The sequence below is a fragment of the Bos indicus x Bos taurus genome, chromosome 3 (genome assembly GCF_003369695.1).
Source record: "Bos indicus x Bos taurus breed Angus x Brahman F1 hybrid chromosome 3, Bos_hybrid_MaternalHap_v2.0, whole genome shotgun sequence".
In the NCBI taxonomy this organism is placed as follows: domain Eukaryota; kingdom Metazoa; phylum Chordata; class Mammalia; order Artiodactyla; family Bovidae; genus Bos; species Bos indicus x Bos taurus.
The window spans coordinates 9,524,230-9,536,265 of record NC_040078.1 but is presented as its reverse complement, the minus strand read 5'-3'; the positions used below and the strand labels follow the sequence as shown (position 1 = coordinate 9,536,265).

General features: G+C 43.4%; 1 protein-coding gene across 1 annotated transcript in view; it reads left to right on the top strand.

Annotated features, from left to right (window-relative positions):
• The first annotated feature begins 3,932 nt into the window (after nucleotides 1-3,932).
• The window catches only part of LOC113882669 (sodium/potassium-transporting ATPase subunit alpha-4), a 36,284-nt gene continuing 28,180 nt past the window's right edge, over nucleotides 3,933-12,036 (top strand). Inside the window, exons 1-6 of the mRNA XM_027525652.1 lie at nucleotides 3,933-3,936; nucleotides 5,981-6,162; nucleotides 6,346-6,405; nucleotides 8,270-8,473; nucleotides 9,211-9,324; nucleotides 11,758-11,892. Of these exons, the coding sequence (XP_027381453.1) occupies nucleotides 3,933-3,936; nucleotides 5,981-6,162; nucleotides 6,346-6,405; nucleotides 8,270-8,473; nucleotides 9,211-9,324; nucleotides 11,758-11,892 (699 nt within the window). The remainder of the gene's footprint in view (nucleotides 3,937-5,980; nucleotides 6,163-6,345; nucleotides 6,406-8,269; nucleotides 8,474-9,210; nucleotides 9,325-11,757; nucleotides 11,893-12,036) is intronic.

Below are 12,036 nucleotides of genomic sequence, written 5' to 3'. Positions count from 1 at the left end.
AAGAAGGGGAGAGGGCATGACCTTAATGATGGGTAGGGGGTTAAGAGTCAACCATCTTAGAGGCTGTTACTGAGAAGATGAGAGACTTTTACTATGGGATGTAGTGTAAAAATTAAGGTCAACCTCTGACCCAGGCAGACAGATTTTCCATGCCTTTTCCTTTTTCCCTACAGAAGAGTAAATATCAAGATTCGTCAGAGACAGACAACAAGCTAAATACTCATAACGCTAAGAATGCAACACGACATAGGGCAAATGATTAGATCATTTGGTGCTGGTTTCTTGGAATATCCTTTCTAGATTTTGAACGCAGCCCCTCCCCCACACCTCTGGGGCACTTCATTAGGTGAAGCCATGGGTCAGCTGTGTCTCTGATCCCTGATCCCACATTTATTTCAGGGATTAAAGAATGGGGGAAGTAGGAAATAAGGGGCACTCAAAACATTTTCCTGGATCTTTGGCCCCGGGTAACATTAAAAACAACTGAATGCTGTACCGTCCATGGGGCCTGTGTCTATAAGTTTTCAGCCATCAGTCTGCTCAGAGCACTGAGGAGCAGATAAAATTGCCAACAATTAGAACTCAAAGAACACTCTTATATTATTTCAACTGTACTGCTGCTGCTGCTGCTGAGTCACTTCAGTTGTGTCTGACTCTGTGCGACCCCATAGATGGCAGCCCACCAGGCTTCCCTGTCCCTGGGATTCTCCAGGCAAGAACACTGGAGTGGGTTGCCATTTCCTTCTCCAATGCATGAAAGTGAAAAGTGAAAGTGAAGTCGCTCAGTCGTGTCCGACTCTTTGCGACCCCATGGACTGCAGCCCACCAGGCTCCTCAGTCCATGGGATTTTTCAGGCAAGAGTACTGGAGTAGGGTGCCATTGCCTTAAGACAGAAAAACTTTTATATTGCTCAGCCTATTTTATGAAACAAATAGAGTTTTGATAGAATTTAATAAAATAAACAAATATATATATTTGTTAATGTATCATCAAATAGTAGACCATTTGACTATCATCAAATAGTAGAATTCAAGGACAGTATATTGTACAGAAACTAACCACTAACATTCACTAGAAAAATGATTAAATAATTATTTCAAAAGATGTTAGAAGGTTATCAGTGAAATTTAATGTTTATTCCTGATTAAGATGTTTGAGGAAAAAGCATTAAGGAAAATATAATTATGTTCAGAGAAGCAGGGAAGGATGTATGAGTCTAGAAAACTATAATAATAACAATTATAACAAAAGCAATAGCAGCAACATTTGAAATCTTGGATAAGAAGTTTGTATTTATATGGTCTAAATAAAGGGACAAGCTGGAAGAAATAAAAACATAGTTTTTTGATAATGAATATGGTTAAATACCTAAAAGTATCCAAGGAAGTCAACCAAAAGAAAGCTATAGCAACAACAAAAAAGTCCTATAAGCAATGACTTCAAAATTATAGGTACAAGACATTGGTTTTTTAAAAATAAAATTTATCTCTGTGTATTAGAAAATACAGTAAAAGAGCTCTCTATTTACAACAGAACCAAAACAAATTACATTCAAGACTTAGCGTTTGTGACATAAGGTACTTATTAAAGAAAATTTAAAAACACAATGAGAATAATTTTAAAAAAACCATAAATGCATGGAAGGCTAAACTTGACTGTTGTTTGGGAAGACGGAATATAGTAAAGGTAAAAATAAGTTGCTATAAAGAGCCAATATCATACCAATTAAAAGCCTCACTGTCTTTTTATAAAACATGACATGTGGGTTGTGACATTCAGCTGCAAGAGTCATCAGGTAAGAATATCAGAGGGTTTTTTTAATAAGTAATTTTTAATAAGTAATTATGAAGCAAATGTTCAAGCTGGTTTTAGAAAAGGCAGAGGAACCAGAGATCAAATTGCCAACATCCGCTGGATCATGGAAAAAGCAAGAGAGTTCCAGAAAAACATCTATTTCTGCTGTATTGACTATGCCAAAGCCTTTGACTGCGTGGATCACAATAAACTGTGGGAAATTCTTCAAGAGATGTGAATACCAGACCACCTGATCTGCCTCTTGAGAAACCTATATGCAGGTCAGGAAGCAACAGTTAGAACTGGACATGGAACAACAGACTGGTTCCAAAGGAAAAGGAGTACGTCAAGGCTGTATATTGTCACCCTGCTTATTTAACTTATACGCAGAGTACATCATGAGAAACGCTGGACTGGAGGAAGCACAAGCTGGAACCAAGATTTCCGGGAGAAATATCAATAACCTCAGATACGCAGATGACACCACCCTTATGACAGAAACTGAAGAGGAACTAAAAAGCCTCTTGATGAAAGTGAAAGAGGAGAGTGAAAAAGTTGGCTTAAAGCTCAACATTCAGAAAATGAAGATCATGGCATCTGGTCCCATCACTTCATGGGAAATAGATGGGGAAACAGTGGAAACAGTGTCAGACTTTATTTTGGGGGGCTCCAAAATCACTGCAGATGTTGACTGCAGCCATGAAATTAAAAGACACTTACTCCTTGGAAGGAAAGTTATGACCAACCTAGATAGCATATTGAAAAGCAGAGACAATATTTTGCCAACAAAGGTCCAACTAGTCAAGGCTATGGTTTTTCCTGTGGTCATGTATGGATGTGAGAGTTGGACTGTGAAGAAACCTGAGCACCGAAGATGCGTTTGAACTGTGGTGTTGGAGAAGACTCTTGAGAGTCCCTTGGGCTGCAAGGAGATCCAACCAGTCCATTCTAAAGGAGATCAGCCCTGGGTGTTCTTTGGAAGGAATGATGCTAAAGCTGAAACTCCAGTACTCTGGCCACCTCATGCGAAGAGTTGACTAATTGGAAGACTCTGATGCTGGGAGGGATTGGGGGAAGGAGGAGAAGGGGATGACAGAGGATGAGATGGCTGGATGGCATCACCGACTCCATGGACATGAGTTTGAGTGGACTCCCGGAGATGGTGATGGACAGGGAGGCGTGGCGTGCTGCAATTCATGGGGTCGCAAAGAATCAGACACGACTGAGCAATTGAACTGAACTGAACTGATGAAGCAAATGAGTAGATAACTGTAATGCTCCATATCAACTCTAACAGGTTTTAAAACATAACAGACAAAAATGATGGGTATCGAACCTTATAATATTCAGATAAAACCTGAAAATTCATTGTGATCAACTTATTTTTAGGAACTGTCTGGGGATGAACCACTCTGTGCTATTCTAGGGGCTTGGTACAGAGCCTAAATAAGCCCAGAAAGTCCTCACTGTCATGGAGAAACAGAAAACTTAACAAGTCAATGGATAAGCGGCAGGATAATTTCAGAGGTTAAGAAGTGCAGTGAAGCCCACAAGTGATGGATTGAGGACTGCTTGTGAGAGCTGCTATTTTGGATTTGGCAATTAGAAAAGGCCTCTCAGAAGAGGTAGACTTTTGAGCTAAGATCTGTGGGACAGAATGGGGTTTTCAAAAATAAATTCACTTGATTTTATTGTCAATAAAGTTGCCTTGAGGGACCTCCTATGTGCAAAGCTGGGCTAAGTGCTATTGTTACATGGATGATGCCTAGATTAACTTAGCAGTTTTAACTTTAATTCTAACCTTGCTCTTTGGGATTTTATGATCTACATTAAACACAGAGACTGGGAGAAAATATTTGTAATGTATATGATAAGAGGTTGGAATCCCTTGGAACACATCAATAAGGAAAAGAACAATGGAATATTGGGCAAATAATGACAATTTAGAAAAAGGAAAATGAAGTCCAGAAAGCCAATAAATATAAGAAAAAGCACTACCTAGAAAATAAAGAAATGGAAATTAAAACTGTAAGATATCAAGGTCTGCCAGTTATGATAGAAAAAATGAAAATGGTCAGGGTCATCCAGTGTAATCAAAGTGTGGGAAGTGGACATTTCTGTATCTTGTTGGTGGAATATGGGTAAGACAAGCCCTTTTGAAGAGCAATCTGGAAGAAATTTTTTAAGATTTTAAACGAGAGTATCTTATGATTCAGAACAGGAATCAGTTCTATGTAAACTGAAGCTCAAAGGCCTAAAAGTACTATAAATAAGGATGCTGCTGCAGCAATGTTTTTAATAGTTAAAAAATTAAAAGGGAAATGTCCTATAAATCAATTAGTAGTGGGAGTGAGTGAATAGACCACCATCAATACAGAATACGGTATGCCTTGTGGCCATTAAATAAAATCTTTACATAAATGAAAGGGGAGTTGAATGAGCCTGTAAAAAGTGAGAATCCACCTCCTTATAGATACTATTGGTATAAATGTAGAAAAAAGACTGGAAGGACGCACCGCACACTGCCAACAGCGGTGACATCAGCGGTGGGGAGTCTAAGTTTAGGGAGAGGGAAGGGGGACTCTCAGTTCCTATTTTGTATGCTTTTAGAAGAGAAGGAAAATTTCAGCCAATCTATTAAAGAAACAAACTATTACTTGTCCCAGCTGGGAAGGGAAATTTTCTATTTCTGAAAACTAAAGGAATGTTACATCAGCCCCTAGGTGGATGTTTTCTGATCCAGTCATATTTTTGAAAAGCATGCCAAAACAAAACACAGTTAAATAAATATCCCACCTTAGAAAGGAAAAATGTATATGACATACATAACTGAAAAATGTATAAATAATATAAACATATTAGCCACTTCAGATGGTTTTTTGGAAGGAGGCACAACATAATTTTCCATGTAAAATATATATAAAGTTAATACAACCAAACAGCATACCAAGATGTCAATGAAGGTGAATAAAAGAGATAAATATGTCATGAGGAAATACAGGGTATTCACATGGAAAGGGTATTTTCGGTCTCACTGAGAAGAGTTGTACATTAAGCGACAGATAAGACTCATAACATTTAATTCAAGCTATATGTTGATCACAGGGCTTCCCTGGTGGCTCAGCAGGTAAAGAATCTGCCTGCAATGCAGAAGACCAGGGTTTGATCCCTGGGTTGGGACAATCCCCTGGAGAAGGAAATGGCAACCCACTCCAGTATTCTTGCCTGGAGAATCTCTTGGACAGAGGAGCCTGGTAGGCTACAGTCCATGGGGTCGCAAAGAGTCAGACACGAGTAGGTGACTTTCACTTCATTTGTTGAGCACATACTATGTATATCAGATATGCTTTACATGAAGCACACCACTTTAATCCTTACTCTTGCCAGCTTACAATGTAGATGGCATCCCCCTCTAATGATGAGGAAAGAGAGGCACAAAGGGGTTAGGTGACTTAACCAAAGCCATACTCCTCTGGTAAGCAGAGGAGACAGGATTCAAAGCCAGAACTGATTCAAAAGTCCAAAGTCTGACCTAACCTGCTATCTGATCTCCTAGAACCAAAAGCTCAAAGTCAATGTCTGTGGGAAGTGCGCTTCTGCAAAAGCACACTCACATACGGATTGCCTACTTTATTTTTTGAGTCAGCTATCTGGGGTACCCCTGGGTCCTGGAAGCTGGCAGGACCAGGCTGGGACCTTGCTCTAGTCTTGCCTTCAGGCTACAATTGTCTCTGTGGCAGATCCTGCTCCAATTGTTGCCAAACCCAGAGACTAAGACTTGTGTATTCTGGGTTAGAACTTTGCAGAGGCCTTTGTGACCACAGGCCTGGGCGTTGCCTTGGAGCCACCGGGGCTATGACTGGGGGGCTTCCAGCATACCCTGAAGCCCACTGCACTTCCTACCTGCTCAGGGTCCTGTAGCATCTTCAGCACTGAGGCACATAACACCCTCCACGCTTCATTCCCTTGGCTCCCTTGCCTTACCCCTTCTCCTTCCTGTGACTTAGGCCCAGGCTCCTCTCACCCCGCCACGCCTCCCCCTTCCCCATCCAGGGCTTCCTCACCGCTGCCCTCCCTGCCGGCCTCCCTTGGCCCCCCTTCCATGAGCCGGTCTTCCACTCTCCCCAGTCTCCTCCTTCCTCTGACCCCTCACACTCCTCACTCTCTTTGCTTTCTTCCCACCAGTTGATCTGGGGCAGCCATATCCAGGGAAAACCATGGGGCTTGGAGGGAAAAAAGGGGCCGTGACACCTCATGAGCGGAATCCAAACCCAGGACCTACAAACAGTCCTAAGATGAGTAAAAAAAAAATGAAGAGGAAAAAAAAGAAGAAAGATATAGAGGAGCTGAAGAAGGAAGTAGTCATGGTGAGAAGAGCTGAAGAGGGTGCTGGCAAACTGCCCTCCAAAGTCTCTCTCAACCCTCAGCCTTCTAATATCTCACCCTGAGAATTCATCACGCAGGCCAGAGCCTCCCCTCTTCCCCATAAACGTTTCCCCTGGAAATGATGTGTCACCGCCTGACCCTCAGTGGCTCTACTGTCTCCTCAGGATGATCACAAATTAACCTTGGATGAGCTGAGCGCCAAGTACTCTGTGGACCTGACCAGGGTGAGTGGAGGAGTTCCCCGAGGGAGGCAGAGGCTCTCCATCCCCGACCCTGAGGCTCCCAGGACAAAGGCAGAGCTGGAAATCTAGCCGCTGACTTGAAGATCAATGTTCTGACCCTTAACCTGCACCTAGCCAAGGACACACATTCCGAAAAAGACGATAATGGTAACTACTCCAAAGAGAGCTCAGGATTAGAGCAAAGAATAGGATGGACTAGGGCAGCACGTCTCAACCTTTGTCCCGGGGACCCATTCACACTCTTACAGATTATCAAGGACTCCAAGGAGCTTTGGCTTATGTGGGTTACATCTAGCAGGCTTCCCCAGTGGCTCAGCCTAAAGAATACACCTGCAGTGCAGGTACCGCAGGAGACATGGGTTGGATCCCTGGGTCAAGAAGATCCCCTGAAGGGACGGCATAGCAACCCAGTATTCTTTCCAGGAGAATCCCATGAACAGAGGAGCCTGGTAGGCTGCGGTCCATGGGGTGGCAAAGAGTTGGACACGACTGAGCAACCAAGCACAGCACACATCTATCATCTATATTTATCATATTAGAAATTAAAATTAAGATGATTAAAAAGTATTTCTTAATTCATTTGTAAGAGTAAAGCTATTACCTATTAGTACAAATGTTTTTATGTCAACTGCTTTTCAAAGCAAAAACATTAGTGGTATTTTACATTTTTGCAAATCTAACATCTAGCTTTTTAGGAGAAGACTGCTGGATTCTCACATAGTTTCAGCATTAACTCTGTTGTAGTATCATGTGCCCTGTAGCCTTGGGAAAATGCTACTATATACTCAAGAGAATGAGAGTGAAAAGACAAACAACAATTTAGTGTTATTATGAAAATTGTTTGAGAATTCTTTCATGGTCCAGTGGTTAGGACTCTACTTGTGGCCAAAAGAAAAAAAAAATTGTTTGGCTTTGTGGATCCCCTCTGCCCAGAAAGCATCTCAGGACCCTGTAGGTCCCCAGGCCACACTTTGAGAACTGCTGGTTTAACAGCAAAACTGTATATTACCGCTGCTGTCACTTCACTACTGCTGCTTCTACTCTAACCACTAATACAATGATCACAAATAAACAAAAGCCCTGGAAATGTAAGTTCCTCTGAGCTCTAGAATCTCTTCATTGGAGGGTCTTAGGGTGACCATCTGGTAACCAGAGATGAGCGTGGGAGACGGGTCCTGTTTTTATTTAAATTGTATTTTTCCAGGGCAGGTTGGGGAGTGGCTGATGGATATTTAAGAGAAGCTACTTTCTTCTTCTTCTTTTTATTACAATCCTCTAGCAGGTTTTTCTCTCACTGTCACTCAGAGGGAAAAGCACCCAAGTTTATGCACCAGGCTAGAGTGAGGATCTACTTTCATGTATCTAGCTGCTTGTTTGTTTTTTTCTATTTCCAAGTTAAAGAATCAAAGTGTGGATGTCTGTACATTATAAGCATATGCTTTGTATCTCATCATTCCATTAGCCTGGCACACTGTATGATAAATCGTTTATATGCATCTCCTCACTGGAGGTGGAGTTCCGTTAGGCCCAGCATCAGTCTTACTCACTTCAGTACTCTACCGTTGTACGCGTCCCAAGACAGGTGTTCAAAAGATTTGTGAATCAACCCATAAACTAAAAATCCTTCCTATGTAGGGAGGCTAAACAATATCCTTCTGTAATGCAAGGTTTAGAACCCCACTTAGGTAGGAAGAACTTCCAGGCTGACCTTCGGAGAACTTCACTGGTCTCTCGACTTATCCTGGGGCTATAAACGGCAGATCTGTGCTCTGAAGCCAGGTTCTCCTTTGTGACAGCTACTTTCTTCTCATGGTTCTCCCTTCCTCCCTATTTCTTCTCCACACAGGGCCATAGCCCTGAAAAGGCGCAGGAAATCCTGACTCGAGATGGACCCAATGCACTGACCCCTCCCTCTACCACTCCAGAATGGGTCAAATTCTGCAAGCAGCTATTCGGCGGCTTCTCCCTCCTGCTGTGGACTGGTGCCATTCTTTGCTTCGTGGCCTTCGGCATCCAGTTGTATTTCAATGAGGACACCACCAAAGACAACGTGAGTCTGTTCAACCACGGCTGCCCAGTCTCTGCTCAGCCCCTGCTGCTCTTCTGCTCGGCAGCCTAGCACTCCTGAAGTCTTCAGGTCCAAATCAATGTACTCCCAGGGGTTGCTAAGAGAGCTTTGGTCCTTCCTGGTTTCCCTTTTATCTAGAAAGCCTCTTTAAAAAAAAAAAAAGATCTTGGAAATGCCCTGGCAGTCCAGTGGTTAGGACTCCGCTGCATTGCAGTGCTTCCACCACAGGGGGCACAAGTTTGATCCCTGGTCAAGAAACTAAGATCCTGCTAGCCATGTGGTGTGGCCGAAAAAGGAAAAAGAAAGCATCTGACTCAGCTCCCTGAGATACAGAGTTCTCTCTAGAAACTTGTTCTCCTTTGATTATCCTCCCGACTGATCATCAAAGCATGTTGCTGTCCATTCTCTTTCGCAGACTTTTAATCTCTCTCCTTCCTGTCCATCTCCCTCACGAGCCCCCTCCCGCTGTGAGTAGCCTTTCTGGAGAGGAAAAGATGGCGCTTCTCGGATCTGGAGTTTTGCTGGCTCCAAACTGTAGCTCGGGGTTGAAGCTGAAAGATCCAGGCTGTCTCAGACTCTGCTCAACCCCTGCGCTCTCCCGCTGAGTCCCATGGTTTCCTCCACCCAGAAAAATGGCTATTACCCTTGCAAACTGACTTTCTGAGGATGAAGAGGGAGGAAAGAACCTATTGACGAGCCCTTGGTTTCCCTACCTGCAGCTGTACCTGGGCATTGTACTAACTGTCGTGGTCATCATCACTGGCTGCTTCTCCTATTATCAGGAAGCCAAGAGCTCCAAGATCATGGAATCTTTTAAGAACATGGTACCTCAGGTAGGATTCATATGGAAGGATCTAGTAAGAGAATGTGTTAGAATGTAACCGAATATATGACTTTATGTCCCTTGAAGAATTGTACTCTACCATGAGTGGACTGTGTGAGGCTGATAATGAGGGTGAATTCATTTAAGTTTTGTCCTGTCTGGCCTTAAAAGTACCCTGAGAAAAACATCACCTTTGAAGTTGTCTGGTCTGAAATGCATAATCTGAATCTAATGAGCGTAATGAGAGTGTTAGTCGTTCAGTGGTTTCTGACTCTGTGAACCCACGGGCTGCAGCCGGCCAGCTCCTCTGTCCATGGAATTCCCCAGGCCAGAATACTGGAGTGGGCTGCCATTCCCTTCTCCAGGAAATCTTCCCCACACAGGGATTTAATCCAGGTCTCCCGCATTGCAGGTGGATTCTTTACTGTCTGAGCCACCAGGGAAGTCCAATGAGCATAATATGAAACCTCAAATCTATTGGGTTCTACCCCAAGAAAAGTAAGGTGGAGGCACAGGGGGTTGGGGAAGGCAGATTCTTCAAATGTCAATGTTTTTAAAGACAGAGAACAGCTATGGAAGTGATACAGATTGCTGCTGCTGCTAAGTCGCTTCAGTCGTGTCCGACTCTATGTGACTCCATAGATGGCAGCCCACCAGGCTCCCTTGTCCCTGGGATTCTCCAGGCAAGAACAGTGGAGTGGGTTGCCATTTCCTTCTCCAATGCATGAAAGCGAAAAGTGAAAGTGAAGTCGCTCAGTCGTGTCCGACTCCCAGCGACCCCATGGACTGCAGCCCACCAGGCTCCTCCATCCATGGGATTTTTCAGGCAAGAGTACTGGAGTGGGGTGCCATTGCCTTCTCCAGTGATGCAGATTAAAGGAGGCTAAATGTACATGACAGCTAAATGCAGTATCTGACCCTAGACCAAATCCTGTGCTCGAGCAGAAAATAATGCCTTTAAGGATATGTTGGGTCAATAAAACTGGAATGCAGACAGCAGATGAAAGTATTGTGTCTATGTGAAATTTACTGAGTTTGGTGACCATTTTATGGTTATTTAATACCCTAATTCTTATGCTTGCATGCTTAGTCACTAAGTCATGTCTGGCTCTTTGCAACCCCATGGACTACTGTAGCCCACCAGGCTCCTCTATCCATGGAATTTTCCAGGCAAGAATACTGGAGTGGGTTTCCATTTCCTTCACCTAATTCCTGGGAAATGCACCTTGAAGTATGTATGATAAAAGATCATGACTTATGTGGGGACTTCCCTGGCAGTCAGTGGTTAAAACCTCAGCTTCCAGTGTAGGGGATGTGGTTCGATCCCTGGTCAGCGAACTAAGATCCCACATGCGTTACAGTCAAAAAACAAAATGTAAAACAGAAGCAATATTGTAACAAATTCAATAAAGACTTTAAAAATGGTCCACATCAAAAAAGATAATTTTTTTTAAAAAGATCATGATGTATGTAACTTGCCCTCAAATAGTTTGGGGGAAAAAAGAATTCACATACACACATGTAGAGACAGAGAACAAATCACAGAGCAGATAGGGTAAAATGTTAACAGATGAGTCTGGGTAAAGGTTATATAGGTGTTCTTGGTACAATTTTTATTCTTGCAACTCTTCTGAAAGTTTAGATTATTTTCAAATAAAACCTTTCTAGAGAACCTGGAAAACAGGACGGCAGAAGGACATTCCTAGGCACAGGGCTGGAAACTTGAAGAGGGACAGGCTCTAGATTATCCCAATGACATAGTCATGTTTTAGCCTTTTAGCCCAGGATCTTCTCCCTTTGATGTCAACAGAACTTAATTTCTTCCTTGGGTAAGAGTTCAGGGGAAAATGTTTCGGTAGAATGAAGTGGGAGTTTGGAGCCTATCGGTGTCTGCTGCCTAGCAAGCCACCATAAAAACACCGTGGCTCAAAACGACAAATATCATACTTCTCACTGTGGCTAGGCTGTTCTTCGGATCTGGGCTGGGCTTAGCTGGTGCTGGATGGTCTTAGATGACCTCATTCACGTGTCTGGGGCCTCAGATGAGATGTCATGGACATCTGGGCCTTTCTCCTTATAAACTCTCTTCCTCCAGGAGGCTAGCTTGAGCCTGTTCAATATGGTGACAGAGGGCAAGCCCCAGTGTGCAAGCATTTTTTAAGCATCTGCTTGCATTACATTTGCTAATGTCCTATGGGCCAAAGCAAGCCATACGGTCCAACCTAAATGTAGAAATGAAGATAAACCCCATTCCTACATGAGGTGTAAGTGAGAGGAGCATCAAAGGGCCCTGCAGACAGTGATGGTAAGAATTTGCAATCTACCAAAGTGATCTGCACAAAGGATGTGGTGAGTGACCGTGGGAATCAGAGCACAGGAGACCAGGAACTGGATGTGAAAGAGAAAAGAGCCTTGGAAATGACCCTACACTGTCTTCCCACAGCAAGCTCTGGTCATTCGAGGTGGAGAGAAGTTTCAGATCCCTGTATACGAAGTGGTGGTAGGCGACCTGGTAGAAGTGAAGGGTGGGGATCGGATTCCCGCTGACATCCGGCTTATCTCTTCACAAGGATGTAAGGTGAGGGGGTGTGAAACGCTGCGGAAGGAGGCCGAGTGTGGTCTTTGAGCACCGCGGTGACCTGGGCTCAGTTAATGAAATTACCATCTTATTCGGAACCGTGAGAAGTCACAAGAGCTAATTTGAGGTTACAGTGGTGTGCAA